Raw genomic sequence first — 22,578 nt, 5'->3', positions numbered from 1 at the left:
GATCGAACCACGCGGCATTAACAGTGCCCTGAAATTTAAAGCCTTCAATGGGCTTTAAAGCCCTTTAGGGAAGATCAATGATAAAATTCAGGTTGCAAATGAAGGCCAACAATTGAACAAGGTTTCAAAAATTTGCATATAAATATATGTATTTACCCCTATTTACTCACTTTTGAAGGCCACTGACAGATAAGAAGGCAAGGGAAGGCGTGGCTAGGGAAGGCCTTCAAATGTGAGGGGGCGGTTGAAAATGTTAATGAGGTGGATGCTAATTTCTAAACCGCGGAGGCTCTCGTTTCCATGTCAAAACCTGATGGAGAGCATCAAGAATCAAGAAGGATTGGACGAGTGGAGGTTTACAAGCGATGCATAGAAAGAATTAGTTAAACCCATCAACTCTTCATGGCCACCTTGTTCCACGATCATGCCACCCTTCACGACACCAATCAAATCCGCATTCCTCACAGTCGATAGCCGATGGGCAATCACAATCGCTGTCCTTCCCCTCATCACCACCTCCAACGCTTCCTGCACTACGTGCTCCGATTCTGCATCCAACGCACTTGTTGCCTCGTCCAACAACAAAATCTTTGGATCCCTTATTATTGCCCTCGCTATCGCCACCCTCTGCTTCTGCCCTCCCGAGATCTGTACCCCTCTTTCTCCCACGCACGTTCTGTATCCTTCTGGCAATTCCATTATGAATTTATGCGCATTTGCAGATTCGGCTGCTGCTACCACCTCCTCTTCAGTAATCGCACCAATATCGATTCCGTAAGTAATGTTGTCTCGAACACTACTATTGAATAGTACTGGCTCTTGGCTTACCATGCCAATCTGTTGCCTCAACCACTTCAACTGCAGCGACTTGATATCGGTTCCATCGAGAAGTATGTGTCCCGTATCTGGATCATAAAATCTCTCTAGTAGTGATATGAGTGTAGACTTTCCACAGCCACTCTCCCCTACAAGAGCCACAGTCTACACAACCAATAACCATGTGAGAGAACGTTGATACGTTGACACGCGCTCAGAATTCTTAAATCGCAAGTTCCAACAGTGTTCTAAACTATTAACATGTTTCAGCTCATGAAAGTCACTGAGTTGCTAGACAAGTCGTCAAAGATGGACTCGAGGTTATGCTTTCTCTCATGAAGCTATCGTTAATTCTGATGATCTTTCACCAAGGTATTTCTAAAACATAGGACAGAGCGTTTGTTAAGGCTTTCGAAGCTGAAAAAGAATTTACCTTTCCTGCTTGTACATATAGGCATAAATCTTTTAGTATCTGAACGCCCGGTCGACTTGGATATGTGAAACTGACACGATTAAATTCAATGTTCCCTATCACCATTTCCGGAATTATCCCAGAATGATTTGAGGAATCTACTTTCGACTGGCGGTCGAGCAATGCGAATATGGAATTTGCTGCAGCTTTGGTAGTTGGGATATCAGGAAGAACTCCGGTTGAGCGTGAGGCACTGAGGGCGCTCATTGTTATTGCAAAGAAGACCTGCAATTTGTAAAGTGTTATGAGAGGTCGTCACAGCCAATTAGCCCGTCTAGGTAGTCTGACTAGAAAAACGAAGCGCAGATCTGCTATAACGCTGCGTTCTCTCTCTCTCTCTCTCTCTCTCTCTCTCTCTCTCTCACTCTCTCTCTTTCTCCCGACGTTTTCAAAATTTACCAACACACGTATACACATATAGTCAAACCATCACTTTCATAAGTGAGGTGGCGACTGTAATTGTGATTGCAAGATACATGGTGTAACACGGACGAAGATGTGAAGGCTAATAGTTTCGTATGGATTGAAGGCAGACGCAGATATCTGCAGCCTGTACGTCTTTAACCATACATGAAGACGTAAAGTATGCAAATTATTGCTCGAATTGATATTTCAGATGAAGATTCCCATGAACGGATACGCTAATTCAGGCAAATAAACTCTATGAAAATCCTATGAAAACTATCTGAAACTACTTGAGGCTTCGAGAAGCATTTACTCAAGCTTTTGCCCATAAAAAATGGACGTGGAACAATCAAATTTGGGTCCAAAGGTGCAGAAGACTAATTCTACGCGTGGCCCAAAATCTGAGGCCAAAACAATGCTTAGTTGCTTACCCTGAACACATCCTTGAAACTTGTCTTCTCGTCCTTAACCAACCTTGCCCCAAACCAAAAACAGAAAGCATAGGCTGCAAACATCACAAAATTTGAGACTCCAAAAGTAAATCCACTTAAAATCCCCTGACGAACCCCTTTCTGCAATGGATACTCGCACTTTTCATGATAGAACCTGAGAACTCTTTCTTCTGCACAAAAGGATGCAACTGTACGGATGCTTCCGACTGCATCAGAAGCGACCTGACTTGCTTCTTCGTACATCACCTGTATAGGATAAAGGTTTTAATGGCTCTCATGCAGAAGTGTTACAACATTTCGAATTGCAATTCAGTATGCATTAATGAGAAATTTTCTGATTAAGTAATTGTTAAGCCTAGGGAAACAATTTAGAGTCTACTTAATTAACATCAGAGGCGAAAGAAAGCATAAAGAAATGGCGATGTATCTAAGGTTCCATGCTTTACGTATAGCATGTAGAAAAAACGTTGATACGTATGTTTGCATGAGTGGAAGGTTTTATTGATTTTTTTTGGGAAGCGTGCATGTGCTTGTGGCTATCTGATCGTCACGATGCAAGCACATATCAGGTTCAAGCTTTCATACTAAGGGAAAGAATTAGAAGAGGCTGATTCACATTCTTTAAATGTCAAAACCATTCTAAACTATTCAAGCAATAGATTTACTTACAATAAGATGAGGTGAAAGAATCAATAAATAGCTATGAGTACGCGAAAAGACGTGATTTCCATAATTTATATAAAGCAAACGGAAATATACGTAACTCATAGAAAACCGAAATCTCCTTTTCCAAGAGCTGGCTACTGACAGATTTAAAGCATCAAACATATGTTGTAAGACTAGGGCTGAGGGGACGATGACCTTTTTTACCTTTGCATCTGCACTGAAACCCTTCATGAACTTGCCATATGCCATGCCTTGGAGGCCTAAAAGAGGAACAGTGGCCAATACCACAAGAGACAATTCCCAATTGGCAGAAAAAGATATAACAATAGCTGCAACAATGGTGGCAATATTTTGCACAGAAAGTGACAAAGAATCCCCTACTATGCTCTTGAGCTGCGCTGCATCCGCTGATAATCGAGCACTGATTGCACCGCTGCAAGCATTAAATTGTATACACTGCTTGAGCCTTTTGCCATCTTAAATTTAGTTCACAGATAAACAGTAAGGAGTTATGCTACTCCCTTGGTTCACGATTATGCGATTCAATGCATCATAAACAGTAAGGACTTATGCTACTCCCTTGGTTCACGATTATGCAATTCAATGCATCAATTCAAAAGAATTGGAAAAGACAGTTCTAACCTTGAGTTTCCACTCTCATCGAACCAAGAGATTTCTTGCCGGAGAACTTTCTCAAATGTAAGCTGTCTCACACGTTGAACAAGCCTGCTTCCTCCAACAGCAAAGCAGAAGTTTTGTATAGGAATTACAATGAAGGCAACAGACGCAAGCAGTACATATATACCTGCCCAGAATCTGGCATGTTTCCGCAGCTCGTGAGGAGGCTCAAAGAAAGTTTTGATTACGCCAGACAACAATAGTCCATACATAGGGAATATAAGTCCATTGATAACAGCGGCTAATGAGCCTAGGAAAAATATAGGTGCTTCAGGTTTGTTCAACGAGGCAAGACGAAAGATGGAAACATCAGCAGCAGACTCCTTTTCACCTATCTCTGGATCTTCTACAACTTGTTTAAAACAACTTAGCAATCCTTTCCGTCGATTGTAAGCTTGCGGCCTGCCAGATTCCATTTCAACAGGCCTAATACTGGCCGATCTGCTGCTTCCATCCAAACTCAAAGTCTTGCTTAATGACCTCCTGGAAGATCTCCAGCTCCCACTTCTCCTAATTCCAGACCCAATTCTTCTTTCCGACTCATGAAGATCTATGGCCATACTTGTGCCTACATCATCATTACCCACATTTCTGCCTTCATCATTGTGGTGGATTTCTTGCAAGCGTATAAGCTGAGCGTAAGCTCCAACTTGGCTCTGTATAAGCTCATTATGCTTTCCTGGATACCACCTAAAACAACTTCAGTATGGTTAAGATTGGACGGTATTATAATGCAATCGAAAGAATAATGATCATCAAATGGTCAAGAATCTGTGATAATGTCTTTGGAATTCAAAAACTACCTGTTTCGACAATAACTCCATGCTGTACCACAGAAATCTGATCAGCATTCCTTATTGTTGTAAGTCGATGAGCAATTATGACTGTCGTGCGGCCTACCATCATTCGATCAAGTGCTTCTTGAACTATGCGTTCAGATTCACCATCTAAGGCACTAGTGGCCTCATCAAGTAGCAAAATGCAAGGATTTTTAAGTATTGCCCTTGCAATTGCAACTCTCTGCTTTTGACCTCCAGACAACTGGGTACCACGTTCTCCCACAAGTGTGTCGTAGCCCTAAAATAACGAGGTATAACATGTCATGGTCGAATAGATAAACAACTGTGTTTACAGTAGACAAGAATGTTCAATCTTCTGAACCTGCTGTGTACCTGAGGCAACTTTGTGATGAACTTTGCGGCGTTTGCCAGCTGTGCTGCAGAGTCAATCTCTTCTAGTGTTGCATCATCCTTTCCATAGCATATATTTTCCTTGATAGACGTTCCAAAAAGGACAGGTTCTTGACTAACAAGACCTATTTGTTGCCTGAGCCACTTCAACTGCAACTGTTTAATATCTACTCCATCCAGCAGAACGGCACCGCATTGGGGATCATAGAATCTCTCAATCAAACTCACTACTGTTGACTTACCACTTCCACTCTCTCCCACTAAAGCGGCAGTTATCCCTTGAGGAATATGAAGTGAAAGCTTGGAGAATATCTGGACATCAGGACGTGCTGGGTAGGAAAAGTCGACATCCTTCAACTCTATGTTGCCTCGTATATGATCCAGGATTTCCCCTTTCATGTCATAGACATCTATTTCTGGCACCCTATGGATGACTTCAAACATTTTGTAAGCTGCTGCTTTGCCAGCTGCGAAAGCATTGATTGCTGGTGAAGCTTGACCTAAAGACCTACACAATAGAGTTTTGCATGAGATGAAGCCTACACCATGATCTGAGAACAAACACAAAATATATTGCATGGTTGGGAGCTGAAGTATAAAAGTAAAGATTAAAATCTTATTAATAGCCAGGTTATCTTTACGGGCTACCATGCATCTAAGTGCATCATGCCAGAAGACAAAACACTTACATGCCTCCAATAAGGACTGCAAACATTACATTTATAACTGAGCCTCCTGAGTACCCTTCCTTCAAAATTAGCTTCGATCCATACCAGATGCACAAACCATATGAGCTAAACATAATCAGTAAAAATGTGCCGAATCCTAGGCCAGATGCCAAGCCCTGAAAAATGGATGCCTTGTAGGCATTGTTGAGCTCTTTATTATAGGCTTCTACGGCTTTCTTTTCTCCAGTAAATGACACCACCTGACCATGTAAAAATGGGCATCAACAATTTGCCTTCCACATACAACAGAAACCCAAACTGAGACTCTTTTCTTTCCTACTGGATGATATCTCAACGCATTTGAAAAAACAAGAGATGAGTAACACTCACAGTCCTGATTGAACCAATCGCTTGCTCTACAATATTGCCTGCCTCAGCATATGATTCCTGTCCTTTGGCTGTAGCCTTAGATATGATAAGAGTCATTGCTGCACCAGCCAACACAATGAATGGAACTGCTACGAGCATCAGAAGCGTGAGTTTCCATCCTTTCACAAAGGCCACAACAAAGCCCCCAACAAACGTTGAAGAGAGCTGTAAGAATTGTGACACCTGCAAAGAGCCCACGTTAGACATAACCATAAAAGGAAATCCTGCAGTAAAGAACAACTCCAATTTCATCATCTGTGCAGGAACCAATTCCACATGCTACAGTGAATTTTCTGGCACAGGAAACTCAAGAGCTAATCTTGGTATATTGGTCCGTGATTAGGAGAATAAACGATAACGCCCTTTCTTGATTTTATTCTTTCATCCCGAAAACGTTGACATGAGGCTTGCACGCAGAAGCATAGCCTTTCGACAGTCAAGTGTACCAGCTTACGTCTCGTAAAGAGGTGAATATCACTTGCGGGCATTGAAGCTGAGATCGATATGAACGATCAGCTTTAGATCTTGCTTATCAAACGATCTAATTAGTACTACCGTGCGACTAGTTGCCCAGATCTAGCTGATCTAAGCGGGCTTCTAAGGAGTGAGTAGTATATGTTTGAATGTCCTACTCACCTTTTCTCCCATTGCTTCTTGAATAAGAAACGTATCCCCAGACATTCTACCTAGAACCTCTCCGGTAGACGATTCCTTATCAAAAAAAGCCACATCTTGTCTTAGAATCGCTTTCAAATAAAGCCCTCGAATGCGTGCTGCCTGCCGCTCTCCCGTTGCCATCCAGAAAGCAAGCTCTGTAGGATACGTAGCAGTGATCAGATGAAAAATATAAAAAACATAGAATCAAGTAATGTCGACAAGAAAAAAAACAAAGCTGAGAGAAAATACGTGAAAATGATGCAACCAAAGCTCCGATTCCCACGTAAATGAAGCGCAGAGAGACCTGCGCAACATGGGGTGACCAAACTGTCCGTAAGCTGATGAAGCATGACTGGCAACCAAAGCTTGAAAATTCGTCAATATGAAATGCAATGGCAATTGTGACTACCCACATGCCTATATTGCACAGGAATGGCACAATACAGCATAGGCATTTTGTGAGGGAAAGCTGTAGCAAATTCAGAATAAAAAATCGAAAAGAGCAATGTCGTCTTTAGGAGAAGAAGAACAGTCGGCAACCTTGGAGACTTCGGGCAACACGGTTGCGCGCGCGTTCTGCCCAAAAGCATCGATGAGCTGCCCCAAGAGGAGGGCGATGGAGGGCCTAATGATGCCGTTGGCGACGCTGCCGATGGTGCCAAGGAGCATGAAGAGCACATCGAGGGGGTCAGCGAAGGAGAAGAGCTTGAGAAAAGCAACGGAGTGGTGACTTTGGTGCGCCTGCCGCTGCTCATGCTCATTGTACTGTTGCTGTGCGGCTACGTCTTGCTCCTCATGGTCAGCGCAGGTGTTGTAATTAGATTGTGCCATGCGATCTATGGCAGATCGCGATGATGTTGCAGTGATTGCTCGGCTGTTGCACCTCCTGCCGATGATGCTGCTGCTGCTGCGGCTGCGCGGCGGCCACAGTCGGAGTCGTTATTATGATTTATCTGATTGCGCCATGCGATCTATGGCTATGATTTCTGTGCAGGAAATGGTTAACGTTGGGATGAGGAAACAAGGAAGAAGCAGGGGGAGCCCGGAAGCAGTCTTGGCCATAGCTTGCGAGCTTGAGAGCTCAATGGCTTCGCACTTAAACTCAAATTTGGGAAGCTGGCACCCAAACTCCTCCCAAGGCGAGTTGACTGTTTTAAGATGTCACAGCGACACCTCCGTCCCAAGCGGAGTTGACTTTTTGTAAGAGCGCGTTTGGCAAATCCAAGCGTAGCGTGAGTGTTGGCAGGCATAAATTTCAAAAATGTTTCAACTTTTAGAAGACAAAGAGCGAATAAGGGAGCTTCAATTAGCCTTGGCCCCGATTTGCCCGGGTGGACAGCCCTTGAATCCGTCTCCAACGGGGCCAAAGAATGCCAGGTTTGGCAACGAAAATTTAGGGGCTTCAAGTGGGAATGTTTGCCTTGATGGCAAATCCCAGCAAATATCCTGAATTTGCTATGCGTGGGAACTCGCTCTAAGACGGCCTTTTGCTTCAAATGGGCAACTCCATTTGACGACCAACCGTCCCATGCAAGGAATCGCCCATGGTCCCATGCATCAAACCGTCCATGGTCCCATCCAAGGAATCCTTGCCCTCCCACGCATCAAACCGTGGGGCGAGCAACCATGTCACGGCCCATGGTCCCTTTCAAGGAATCGTCACCCTCCCATGCATCAAACCGTCGTCGCCCTCCGATCCTCGAATCATGCTTGAATCTTCTCTTCTCGATGCTAGCGGGGATGTATACGTTCGAAATGAGCCCTCACAGTTTCGCACAAGGCTTGCATTAGAAAATTCCAAAGCGAAACACTTGCGCTTGCAAGTTGTAATTGTTCTTTTATGGAATTGCCTCCGTTGGGCCTTTCACTAAATTTGACTTAAATAAAACTAGAGGTTTTTCTGGGGATCTCTGTAACTTTTTTTGGAACTATGGCAACGTTCATGGATATGTTTCACTTAGCAAATTTGCACTTTGAGTAACGATGTCTAATTGTGACGTCTTACACTTGGAAACTTACACTACGACGAAGTCCCATGAGTGGGTAACAATGGTAGGGTCACCATCCCCAATTAATCAATGGGGAGATCAAGGTTTTTATTTACCCCATCTTATATGATTGCAGTGGCCTTCTATGAGGTGAGTCCTTACATCATCGGGCCCAACCCAAGCACATCTATCGATTTCTGTCAAAGGTGGTATGTGGGTCTAATGATTGCAATGGCCTTCTATGAGGTCAGCCCTTACATCATAGGGAAACCCTAAGCCTATCTTTCCGATTTCTCAAAGGCTTTCTTGTTATTTATTTACTCCATCTGACATGATTGCAATGACCTTCTATGAGGTTAGCACATACATCCCAAGCACATTTGTTGATTTCTCTAAGGCAATCTTGGTGTAGGGGTCTAATGTTTGTGTGGGTCGAAGGGTTTCTCAAAGGTAGTGCTAACCTAACATTTGATTAAATTTCTCTTACCTATGCTTCCTATGGATTTTCAGAATGCCACAACGTAAAGTACCATTCCTACATTATGAAATGGCACTTTCGTGTCACCATTTTCACATGCATTATTTTTTTAGAAATGGCAACCAAAAATGACACAAAACTTAATCAAAATGGCACCATGTTTGAGATTAAATGTGAAAGAAATGACAAATGTATGACTTAAAGTTATAATTTAGTGTTTAATATGGCAAAACTTTACGTGTGGGTTTCCATTCTTATGACAAAAAGTGAGAATGTCGTAGGCTTGTCTTATGTTATAATTGGCATAAACTATCATTTATGCAATTTTAAATGGCAAAAAAAGTCAAATACAAGTTGCTATTTCTGATGCCGTAAATGGCATCAATAAAAGTGCCATGTATCATTATTCTAAATTATTCTAAAAGTGCCATTATTCTAAATTGCCATTAAAAGTGCCATTATTCTAAAAATTTTATCATACAAAAGTGCCATTATTCTAAAAGGCAAAAAAGTGGCATTGAACTTATCATTTACTAGCTTGGGGGTTTTTAGTACATGAAAATGCTACTCATCACATAAGGATGTAAAATGTTCCCTTTTTCATTACAAACTTATGAATTTTTTCAAAATCCCCTTTCGTAAGCACATTTCTATTTTCCTCTTTGCTGAGGGACGATGTGATGGGGATTTTTCATTTCTCAAGCTAATGTTGGCCAAAGCCATGGTTATCCAATCGCTCAATTGGAAGCTTCCCTTCCATGTTCGTCAACACCTCCACCGTAGCAATTGGCATGGTATGTAGGAAAGGATGAAGAATTGATACCATTCAGTTTACTATGCAAGCCACCAAATGTTGAAGTGCGATAACAATTATTCGATGATGAAGAAGGAGGTGCTAGGAATGAATCATTCCATCAACATGTTCCAGCACTAGTTGCTCGAAGACCCTTCATATTTCATGTGTATCATTCGGCACTTCCCTTTCTCATCAACAAGCCTAAATTGGTAGGTAAACTTGCTCATTGGATGTTGTTATTTCAAGAGTTTGACTTCACTATTGTTCATACTCTGGGTAGTTTGAACACGGTTGCTAATGTCCTGGCTGGATGTCAGCAAGAACCCCGACCTCTTTGTTGATGACTTCCCAAATGCAGACCCATTCTAGATAGCAATCTAGGGTTTCACGCTAGCCAATGTGTCAGACAGAGCACAATTGCTGCTGTAGGACCAAGAAGAAGCACAAGATGACATCCCACTATTGTATTGACTTGGTATGATGACATGTATTGGTACCTATCAACTAGTATGCTAGGACATCACCTGCCTCAACATAGGCACAATTGAATCACTCTATAGAGCGCATTTTTTGAGATCATCCATGACTCCTTGTACCACCTTGGACTAGACAAGGTGCTTCTTAGATGCATTCCATTGCATGAAGAACAACCAGTCCTGCAAGAACCCCACCAAGATCTAGCTGGAGGTAATTTTGCTAGAGATACCACTTGTTCAAACTTCATGCTATCCTATGGTGGCCTATGATCATTGGTGATGCCTTCTCTTTTTCCAAGCAAGACAATGCACGCTAGAGGTTGGGACAACCCTCACATGCTACATAAACTAGTTCTCCCTCTGGAGCCATTCCAAAAGTGGGGCCTTGATTTCGTTGATCTGATCAAGCAAGCTATTCACTTGTCCGGTAACAAATACGTCTTGATGGTGATAGACTACTGAATTAGGTGGGTGGAGGGATGACCTCTAAAAGACAATTTGACTACCTTGACTGCCTCTACGAAGTTCATCTGTGAGTAGATCATCACACAATTTGGCTATCCAATTGAGATAGTCAGCGACCAAGGTGGCCACTTCATTAATGACATGATGAAGAAGGGAAGACACTAATTATCCATAAGATGTCCACCATCTATTATATACAAGAAAATGGCCAAGCAAAATTGTCTAACAAGATCATCACAAAGATCCTGAATAAAATCATCAATGAGAATCGAATGGATTGGGACTAAAAGTTGTATTGCATGTTAGGGCTTTTGGTATAGCTTATAAGGTAGCAAACCACATCACCCCTTTCCAGAATGTATATGGAATTGAAGTAGTGGTGCCTATGGAGTATTTTGTGCTAAGTCTCTCGATTGTAGTCACGAAGTGGCTGAGCTCGGAAGAATTCATGCTCACACACTGATGGAACAACATGAAGGATTCAACAAATGGAACAAATAGAGTAGTTTATTCAAGAGAGGAGAGGCCCTTATAAGGGCAACTGATACAATGCATGTGCCCTAAAGGAGAGCATCTCCAGATCCACAAATCACTCCATTGATCTCTCAATCAAGCCCATGAATCTCTCAATCACACCTAATAGAACCTTCTACCACCTAACCTGGTCACACTAACCACCATGTGGTGACACAAAAACTCACACAAACCTTGTACCCCTTGGTACACCCCATTACATCAATTTGTCATTCATACCCCCCCACAAATTGATGACCTCACCCCTCAGCAGTAGTACATGGGATGCTCCATGGCTTGCCCACCATCATGTGGCAACACACATGCCCCCAACCTATGACTCAGTCCTAGGACTCTTGGTTTACAATTGGAGGATTGGACAATGACTATGTATGGAAATACCCATGGGTTCAACAAGGTAAAAAAACTCAAACAAAGGACTAATAATCATTTAAGGGGGGCATCCCATGGCAGAGAACCTTATTGACCACACACACAAACAACTTATAAGAAAACATATGGGTCATCACACTTGTCAAGATTGACTTGGGTGGTGAAAGCAGAGAGAGTTTTAACATCCTCTGGTTGTTCTTCTTCTTCTTTCTCTGCTTCTTCCATAAGGTTTGCTGAACATTTCTTCTTTGCATAGCACTCTTTCTCGAAATGTCCAGGTTTTCCACAAAAGTTGCAATTCATCTTGCTCTTACTAGTGGATACCTTGAAGTTGCTTTTGGCCAAATATGCCCCATGTTCTTTGTAGTCATTCCTCTGTTTGATTTTCCTTTCCTTTTCCAAGAGGGATGCCTCAATTTCCACCAAACTAATCTCTTGATGCTAGCTAACTGAGTCAGTATGCTCTTCATGGAGTTTAAATGTGAAGAGATGGATTCTCATCTATCCATTTTTAGATCAAAGAATTTGATGAGCAAGCTAAACTTGGAACACTTCCCCTATGCTCCAAAGACAAGCTCAAGATGACTCCATGCAGCTTGAGTAGTCTCACAGCCATCAATGTGGTGGATAAAAGAATCACTCAATCCAAGAGCAATTATGGCTAGTTCCTTTTCATCCTTAGGGAGCCATAGAGCTTCTCCTTCCCTAGTGGTTGGTTTCTTTTCTTTTCCATTAGCCACATTCCAGATCCCCTTTTTCATGAGAATAAATTTCAGTTTGGTTTGCCAAGTATGAAAACCCTCTCCCTCAAACTTATCTATCTTGGTTTTGGAGGCCATAGGGAAGGTCTTACCACTGATGTGGCAGTGTCTAGTCCCTTATAAAGATAGCATTCAATTCAAAATATATCATAAATGCATTTAGCAAAACTATCAAACTACAGGACAATGCTCCAAAGATCAAACTAAAAAATGCCTTAGATCACTTCCAATGGTCAAACAACCAAAAGCCCAAAGATAACTAAGATAATAATGAAACTTTCTAGCACTTAACCATATTCAATGGTTCACATTAGAAGAAAATATCACTGTTACCCCCAAATTGAATAGTCTGAAGTTGGAGGGTGCAATTAAAGCTGTAGAAGCAAGCAATGAAGGGTCTTTTACAATGAAATGAAGCTCTTTTACCAGAGAAGATCCTCTAGAGAAGAATTGTGCAATGCCACGTCAGAACATCAGTGAAAATAGTGCCATTTTTGACTCGTTTTTCTACCTTTTCTCCTCGTATATTGGACCAGACTTCATCAGCATGCTCCTTGTAGCGTTGCCCAACACTAGCTAGAGCCATTTTATGAATGGTGGCTCCTACAGGGAGAATTACGTGAATCTTTAGTGGCTAGAAAGCATGTCGACACAAGCAACAGATGCGACCATTGTGTACTTCCTCCTAGCCAAGGATTCGCCCCAATGCAAGGATACTTTAGCTTAGAGGACAGGGGAAATGGCTCAAAGAATGGAGAGAACAAGCTTAAGAAAAGTCTGTGGGAAGAAAATGAAGAAAAGCTCCATTTGGGGAAGGTGATTACATGGCACTCAAAGAGGGCTCAAGGAGGGTGGACGTGGCTCTGATACCATATGATGGAATAGCATGAAGGAATCAACAAATGGAACAAATAGAGTAGTTTATTCAAGAGAGGAGAGGCCCTTATAAGGGCAACTGATACAATGCATGTGCCCCAAAGAAGAGCATCTCCAGATCCACAAATCACTCCACTGATCTCTCAATCAAGCCCATGAATCTCTCAATCACACCTAATAAAACCTTCTACCACCTAAGTTGGTCACACTAACCACCATGTGGGGACACACAAACTCACACAAACCGTGTACCCCTTGGTACACCCCATTACATTAATTTGTCCTTCACACACCACATTGACCAACTGCAACAACAACTTGACAATACCTAATTTGTTTTTGCCCACACTTTTGATATAGTGGAGTGCCACCAAAAGAAATGGACTAATTGCATGCGAAGAACCAAATCTTCAAAGAAAAGGATGCAATATTGTTATTCGTATTTAGACAGGTGCCCATCCCAGTAAACTTAAGTTCTAGTGGGCCGGCCCATATTGGCTTGTGATTGTTACAATGATGGCATATTTTTACATAGCATGCTTCAAGGCGAACTTTTAAAAAAGCTAGCTAATGGCTACTGCCTTAGGCCTTATTTTGGCCCTATGCCACAATAAACACTGTATTAAAAATTTTTGGACTTGTCTAGAGTCCAATTTCAAAACTAGACTAAAGAAAAGTCCAAAAATCCTGAATACACTCCCAATGCAATTTATAAATCAAACTTTAAAAACCAAAGTTTAATGAAAATGCCAACTAGTTGAACATTAATAGATAGACCAATTATCTTGTAAAGGTGGTATACATATAATATACCGTATTGGTGTAGAAATACGCTTTAAATATAAAATCAAATTAATAAACAATGGATGTAACATTGTAGAGCCATCAGAGCCACACATGATGAGAATTTGCTACTCCGAGAAAAACAAACTATACTAGAAGTTCTAATATGATATGCTCAGTCCCACCAGGATTGTTGCAGAAAATACAAAATAAGATTATCAACTATACTATTACAGACCACACGGGCCGAGATGACAAAGGTCGAGATATAATGCCACACAAGCCGAGACCACACAAGGCGAGATATGCCACATACGTCGAGACCACAAAGGTCAAGAGATATTGCCACACAAGACGAGACCACACAGGTTGAGATATGGTTCCACACAAGTCATGATGGACTGCATAAAATAATAGGCTCATCACATAGATAAGCTATGAGTTTCTAAGGTGAAGCTGTGACACATGCAGCTGATACAAGAAGATCTGTCAAGAGATGGTGACACATGCCTTCCATACAAGAGAATGTCACGAGACAATTGATATCTTATGAAGACTAGAAGAGAGCATGATGGGAGTAAATGGACATGGCAATCACAAGCCAACTCAGAAGGAAGAACAAGGAAACTCAATGCAAGTGAGTGAGAGAAAGTAGAGCTTCAATTCCATTTCTTGAAAGTACACAATGAAGAACAAGGTCAAACATTTAGCCTTTTATACAAGTCAGTTTTTGAAGGGAGGGCCAACCCCATTCCATATATACCTCTCTCTCTCTCTCTCTCTCTCTCTCTCTCTCTCTCTCTCTCTCTTATAACAACCATTGAGCCCATCTAGTGCCAAGGCATATGCTAATCCTTTCCACACTCCTTTATTTCCAAATGGCTCTTGTGTTATCCTAGCCAATTTGGCTGATCCCAACATGACTACTTCGAAACGGAGCCATTTGTGGCTCAAAAGCCATATGGTTTTGATAGGCCAGATTCATTAACATGCCCCCCTTCCTATTTACAATCCATCTGTGGATTGTGTTCCATGACATGATGTCGGACTTGAGGGCATTTTTCATGATGCATTAGTGGTGGAACGTCCTATGGGAGATGCAGCAAAAGGGATGGAGAGGCTTCCAAAAATGTGTCTCAAACATATCTTTAAATGTTTGTATGGTCCATGAAGATTTTAGATATGTATGTAGAGACGCATGACTTGAGGGAATGAAGGGCCATCATTCAAATTGAAGATGATATTTGCTTGCAACAGCCGGTGGTGCTCCTCTATTGGAAAGGCTTGGGCTAGCAAATCCCTGAGTAGAATGATCAATAGACAAAAAAAAAAGCATATTGGAGACAACGTCTAGATCTGATATTGATGCAAATGTTGAGTTGAACTCTTCCATCTGGGTGACGAGAGCTAGGGAAGAGCCAACTACATGAAAATTAAACTGCGGAAAATTGTATGCAATATTTGGATCTATAGCATGCATCTTTTCAAATCGGGCCAACTCCAGCGGTGGTATAGGGGTATAAATGTGGGCCCTCAATTTGCTATTCAAGCCCCCCACAACAATATGTTGTACAAAAAGTTTCATGCTTTAAAAATTGCATTCCCCATTGAGGTTGGACTTCAGCATCAGTATCTTCTTGGGGCACTAGCTTATAATCTAGCCAGGTGTAGCCTCCCCAAGTATGCTTAGCATGTTCTCACCACCACTTGTGGAAGCTACATTGAATGAGTTTTGTTAGGGCCCTCACCTCCATGATGTCTTTTTGGGAAAGATGAAAGCTCTTTAGCTTCCCTTTCCATCTGTTAACATCCATTACATCCTCAACCAATTGAAAGGAATTGATGGCCTCATACCATGTCTCAAGGTCAAGTGTGGAGTCTTATGGCTAGTTCTACTCTTCTAGTGGCTATTGTGTGACTTCTTCTTCTGGTTCTTCTTCATAGTGCCCTTCAATATCTGAGAAGAGAATGGGTTTGAGAACATTATACCGGTGCTTAGTACCCATGTCTTCATGTCTTTCTCCATCAATAGGCGGCCCCTACGTGTACCCTGCTTCATGCTGTGAAGTGGAAGGCTAAGTGGTGGTACTTGTGCTTGCATGAGTGCCTATGATGGTGGAGCTTGGGCTTGTGCCCGGTACTGTGTATGGATGTGAGGGAGAAGGTGGAGGTGGCATGGAAGAAAAAAGATTCCAAGCCAAGTCCATATCTTGGTCCTGGACTTCAATGGGGTAGGCTATGTGCGAGTCATCAAACTGCCAATCTAAAGCATATTTTGTAGAGCATTCATGATATTATTGTACAGAAAATCGATGCCGGTTGGTGGATACCACTCGCTTGCTTCCCTAAACAAGCAATGGAAAAATAATTTTGCTTCATTGGAACCGCATGCTTGCATCCATTCTAGACTTCGCTGAATTAGTTCAGGATTGCAAGGAAGGAGGGTGTTAGGCTTGAGTGGCTCGAGTAATGGCGTAGTCATAAGATAATTTGTGGAGTCGTTGAGCATTGTGCACAATGCCATAAAATTGTATACAATCGGGTGGTAGCAAAGGGTCAAGATATCCATATCCTCTTCCAAAACTAAGTCATCGTCGACATGACTAGGAGTGGATGTGCTTCTACAGTGGTGGAGTGATGAAAGGCATCATTCTGGTTGTGCAAAGTGAGTGTGTTTGCAAAATCTATATTGTTGGGGAGTAGTGCAGCCGTGAGTATGTGCAGGAAATAAGTGTACGTGTCAAGAACAGTACATGCTGAGATTCAAAGGGTGAAAGCTCGAGACAACGTTTCTTGTAGCCTGTGGTGCATGTAATCCTGATCTTGTACCAAAGGAGAAGAAGCAAAGGCTATTTGAAGGTCCGCCTGCAATTTTTGGACTTGGTGCTCTATTTGCTGGGTAAACACTATATTGGAGAATTTGGGAATCTCCCAAGTCTTTCCAAAGATCAATGTTTTATGAGATAGTATTATGATGTCCCTATGGTAATTGTGTTCTGACTACAACCAACAATAATTTGTTAATCGTATGTGCTATTTTTTTCTTCACAATTTCCTATACAAAGAGGAGGTGAACAGTGAAGGCGAATTGGAGTATCAGTCGTCCAACCATGTGTATCCTAGCTCCTAGCTACAAAAACCATTTCCTAGAGCAACAGTGCAAGCAACGCCAGAAGCGAGTGTTTCCAATGAATGTTATGTAGGAGAGATGGCATGACTGCAGACGTAGACATTCAGATTCCAAAATTTTGAAGGAGTGGGGAATTGGCATCAAATAAGGTGTCATGTTCCCTATCATATGAAATGTAGAAATGGTACATGCGTTGTATTGACCTGGACTTTTGTGATTCAATAAGTAGATTGGCATCAGGCGTGAAAGAATCAAGCAAATGATTGTACGTGATATGCGCAAGAATTGTTATATGCTTGTTGTACCAATGAGCACTTTGTATCTCATCTTGTTCTTGAAATGAATAATTTTTTGCAAAATCTATGATAGATACAATAGTGTCACAAGGAAAATTAGCAAGGCACGTCCTGAACTGCTTATCCTACCAACTGGCCCATGAAATTGTGAAGCACATATTTTGGGATGGATTGAACCACGTGACCTACAAGCTCCCTTGGATGGGTGCTCTTATATGATAGTAGCCATCTCTTTTTATCGGATCCTTTAACAAATACTTATCTCATTTATTTTGGACTCATATGTCTACTCTTGGACTAATCCCAAAAATCCTTCCCAAATGAAAAGTTTACTTTATGAAAATCTCATTCAAGAATCAAAAGTTCACTTTTTGGCACTATCATTTCCACGTAATAAATTTCACAATCTGTCTCTATAATGGTGCACTACTAATTCAAAAACTTCGATTAAATCCTACTTTTGTACTTCTTGTTTTTAACAATCCTATTCATGTTTTAAAAAAATCACTTTCAAATTAAAGACTTATTAATATAATTTAATCCAAAAGAATGCACTTAAAATTTGATGTATAAAACGATAACACTCTTGAAGTCCCAAGAAATTTAAAGGTTAAAATAGACAAGAGGCATGGAAGACTCCTTAAATGTGCTTCGAAAATAGTAATAGCTATGCTTGCAATTTTACATTGTCATATGTTTACAAGAAATATTGCTCTCCATGAGTCTTTATACCAAGGAGTCTGATACTTAGCCTTTTCAATAACTCAATTTTGCCTTCACAAATGTGTTAAGTACAAATGGGCAACTTGTTTGTTTGAATGTCTGATTCATTGTCACTTGTTTCTTGGATGCCATCCTCATTCAATATCTTCTGAAGACCATCATCTCGAGTCTTTATTGATGCTTGAATGGTATTGTCATGGGCATTCTTCATTTGCGCTATCTCCTTTTACTTTCTCCTTAGTGAGCATCTTCAAAAACTCTATAATGTGCGAAATAATGGGTAGCGGTATCCTTATTTTTTCTTCTACATCATATCCCATGTGCTTCCTTGTTTTCTCTGTCCTTGATTTCCAGGATGCTACGACTGTCTCTATGGAAAGCTCTAAAACCACTTCATGGTTTGGGACCCATTCCTTTTTCAAATAGCCAATATACAGTGTATAGTTATCCTTGTTCTCCTTCCTACCCCTTGGCTCATACCATAGTGCTATAAATGTTGCAACTTTTTGCTCATCATTCATGTTCACATCCACGACTTTTACAACCTAGAACTTAACATTCTCATGCTCATCGTCCGATGGTCAAACTGCAACGAAACAGTGGGGATGTCTATGTCTACTTCTGGCATAAGCTCCCTCTTCCTCGGTCCACAATATGGATGTGGGAGTAGCGAATCAAACTCATTTTCAAAGACATCAAATGATGGGTGCAAGTCGTTACCAACATTTGGTGAAAATAAAGGCCGTTTTGCCTTAGCATCATCTGCTCACATTTTCTCAAGGTCCTTTATGAATTGATAGGTCATTTAATTACAATAGCAGTGTGTTCCTTCCAAGAGGGCTTCCAATCAAGAAATCTATGAAGCATTTCCTCTTTGTATGTAATAAAATATTTTAATCCTTATATTTCACCTTTAGATTTCTTGCTAAATTCTTTTATAGGAGCCCATACTGGATGAATTTCTTTGCTCGAGAATGAAGTAAAGAGACAGTAAGGTTCTTCGGGTTCCCATGTTGTATCATGATAATAGTGTTGCCACTGCATCACTGGTTTTTCATCCTTTAAGAAAAAGCAAAACTAGTGGGGAGTGCTATGACCAATCAGGGCATCACCACCTTTTTGTGTGAAAGGTAGAATAAAGCTCTTCCAATCGTACATCCTTTCAACCATGGAGCATACTATACATTCCTTGTGGCCACCAACTTGCCTCCCACATTTTCTTATCAAGTCATCCATCGTCTCCATGTCCTTGTGTTTTAGCTCTCGAGACTGTGCTAAAAACCTGATTGATATCCTCGTGTGTGTGTCCAACCAACAAAAACCCAACTTCAATCTCATTGAATATTTAATGAGCGATTAGCATTGAACAAAATGAAAGAGTACATTCTTATTCTCTTGTTTGCAATAGTTTGAACTTTTTTTGCATGTATACTATGAATTGCCTTCATAACTGATGTTATAACTTGATTGCTATCATGTAGATGCAAGGAATCAATCCATATGTCTGCAAAAAACTTAAATCCATGCACTAACACTCCACATAGATGTGTCTTCAAAAAGTATTTTCCTTCTAGCTTAGGTGGAATATTAATGAATCGAGGTAATATTGTTGTGTTCTTATCCATACCATCTACAATAACGCACATGTAGTCATTTGGATGAGAAATAGCTTGCTCCTTCCAAAATGCATATTTTAGTCTAGAATGCCAAACCAATCCATGATGAAATTCTCTTTTTTGTTTGTATGATTCTCTTTGTTCTGGAGACGTTGTTCTGGAGACGTTGCACTCTCAAGTGCTCGCTTTAGATCATCACAATCAATGCACTTTGACATTTTTTGCCTTTTTGGGATTTTAACATGTGCAAAGCTCTTCTTCCAAAGAGTATACAAATTGTGAAAAGATGTCGGAGCATGCTCTCTTTGCCTCTGTGTTTCTTCAATAGACTTAAACACTTATTTTTTTGTCAAACCTATCAGAAGATGCATTTTAGATAGATGGGGTTGAGGTAAAGCATTTTCATGAATGGAGGCTTTTAAAATTCCTATTGCCAAGACCGTTGAGGCTCTTGTTTTGGGCCTTCTTGTGTTTCCATGAATGTTAAATTTTACTCCATACTTTGCTTTGTTAGCCAAATCCTAGTATGTATCATGTAATAATCCTATAGTAATGCAATATGCATTATTGCAAATACTTTTTCCATTTATACGAGGCTTTATCTGTTGTTTGAAATTTGGCTTTTTCGTGTCATTTACCAGAAAGCAAGAGAGCCTCGTGAGTAGGTATTCATTTCTTTTGCTCCCTCTTCTTTGCCACATGTTCTCTACATCCCTTGATGTTAAGTAAGTTAATGGAATGCATACAACTTCACTTGCAACATGTACATCACATTGCTTTTATCATAATGTCTTCATTCATTACTCTTATTCTCTTTGGTTGCTTTTCTAAATTTGCCTGGACTCACTTTCTTTTCATGCATATTATGTCTGTTTCTTCTATACATTTGTACACTTCTCCCTGTCAAATTTATTTGTAACTTTATTTTTATGGGATGTTGCATCCTTCATCTTATTACAATCAAAGTCAAATACCGAATAGTCCTTGTTTGGTTTCTTCTGTACATCCTTTTTTGTTTTCATGGGATATTGCATCATTTATCTTATCAATATCAAAGTCAAATACCGAATAGTCCTTTGTTGATTTCATTCTTTTTTTTGAAGTAATCTTCAGACCATTTGAGTCAATATCCATGTCGTTCATGTTTGATAAGCCAACACTTTTGAACTCTTTGCGCTCCTTGACAATGTGTATGAATTCATCCACTCCAGCTAAGACATCCCTTCTGAAACCTTTTGCTTTATTGGTACTAATGAACTGATCCACTTAGATATCACTTCTATAGTTAAGTGCATTGAAATCATCCAAGTTTGAGGAGACAACACCAATGATATCTTTATCTTTCTCGACGTGCGTGAATTCATCGACTCCGGATAAAACATTGCTTCTGAAGTCTTTTTCCTTCACAGTACCATTTAACTCACCGATGATATCTTTATCTTTCACAACGTGCATAAATTCATCGACTCCACATAAGACATCACTTCTGAAGTCTTTTGCCTTCACAGTATCACTAAACTCATCCACTCTTGGATAAGATGTCACTTCTATAGATGATTGCATTGAATTCATCTAATTTTGAAGAGACAACACTTTTGATGCCATTGCCTTTCTCAATATGCAATAATTCATCCACTTTAGAGCAGGCATTGCTTCACATGTCCCTTTTTAATCTTCAAAAATTGCATGCTTCACATTGCTTTATCATTGAAGACCACATGTCCCTTTTTAATCTTCAAAAATTGCATGCTCCATCTCAAATCTTTTCGTTCCTCATAATAGGGACCATCCAATGACATTGCGTTATCATCCATACCATCATTAGTAACTTTCACAATCCTCATCTTCCAAATGACAACTGATCCCAGTGTTCAAACCCCAAAACTTGACCTTCCGCTATGTTCTTATAATTTGCAAATGATATCATTTCCAAAATATCTCCCACACTAAAATCCAAACAATTGCACTTTGTATTCCCGATGATATGTGTTGGATAAGTCTCATCTCTATCCCGTGCAATAAATGATTTATTGAAAACATTATAAGGCAAAACATCTCCAAGTACTTCCATATCTGGACCACACTTATGCTTTAGTTCAATATGTGCACTAAGAATATTTGATACAATAACTGCAACCTTATCTTTGCCAAGTCTTTGAAAGTGACAAAGAGAATTTGAATCACTATCATGGATTGTAGCAAATGCAACTACTCTTTGGCAACATAATATCACCTCCATCCCAGAAATGAAATCTGTTGCCATTTTCTTGTGGAACAATTATACAAAATATTAGTCTCTTTTGAATATTTTTTCTATTAGTTGTAACTTTTTATTAAATTACTCTCTTTAATTTTACTTTTATTTTATTTTATTTTATTAAATTTTGGTGGTGATACAAGGATATGGGATTTCAATAATGGATTCATGTTTATTATTTAGCTAATAGAATCCCTAATTTAAATTTGTGATTATACGGTTTAGAATTATAAATGATACTATAAAGAATTTAGTATTGAGTTGCATGCAATGTGGTGCGCCCATCCAATAAGTACGTGTTTGGATAACACACTTAGGAGCGTGTTTTTTTATAGATGTGCATCACACTGAGGCAAAAACGGTGTTTAATGCTTGATCGACCATGCAAAGCATATAGGATGGGCACAATACTCTAAACGTGCCTCAACCTAGGTAGTATTGAGTTGCATGAAAAGTGGTGCACCCATCCCATAAGTACTTGTTCAAATAACACACCTGGGAGTGCATTTTTTGACGGTTGTGCATAACACTAGGGGGGAAATGGTGTATAATGCATGATCGACCATGCATAGCTATCCCATGGGCACAATACTC

At 40.5% G+C, this 22,578-nt stretch overlaps 1 protein-coding gene across 5 annotated transcripts; it reads right to left on the bottom strand.

Moving 5' to 3' along the window:
• Positions 1-330: 330 nt before the first annotated feature.
• Positions 331-7,102, bottom strand: LOC147884891 (ABC transporter B family member 11-like). Of its 5 annotated transcripts, XM_087397866.1 has the most exons (12): positions 6,974-7,102; positions 6,683-6,737; positions 6,413-6,588; positions 5,738-5,959; positions 5,369-5,607; positions 4,662-5,187; positions 4,293-4,566; positions 3,454-4,168; positions 3,016-3,244; positions 2,125-2,391; positions 1,250-1,513; positions 331-981 (listed from the first exon to the last, which is right to left on the bottom strand). In XM_087397866.1, exons 1-12 carry the CDS (start codon positions 7,100-7,102, stop codon positions 331-333), a joined length of 3,747 nt encoding a protein of 1,248 aa, XP_087253992.1. The 5 variants fall into 5 exon arrangements, with proteins under 5 accessions (XP_087253992.1, XP_087253996.1, XP_087253994.1 ...); XM_087397870.1 differs by lacking the exons at positions 6,683-6,737; positions 6,974-7,102 and having other exon boundaries at positions 3,454-3,969; positions 4,030-4,168; positions 6,413-6,530; XM_087397868.1 differs by lacking the exons at positions 6,683-6,737; positions 6,974-7,102 and having other exon boundaries at positions 3,454-4,028; positions 4,062-4,168; positions 6,413-6,530.
• Between the last annotated feature and the right edge of the window lie 15,476 nt (positions 7,103-22,578).

The sequence above is a fragment of the Dipteris shenzhenensis genome, chromosome 26 (genome assembly GCF_047967505.1).
Source record: "Dipteris shenzhenensis isolate YYH24624 ecotype China chromosome 26, Dip_SZ_1.0, whole genome shotgun sequence".
Classification (NCBI taxonomy): Eukaryota; Viridiplantae; Streptophyta; class Polypodiopsida; order Gleicheniales; family Dipteridaceae; genus Dipteris; species Dipteris shenzhenensis.
Note: the sequence above shows the minus strand (reverse complement) of the source record. Positions and strands in the feature narration are given on the sequence as shown.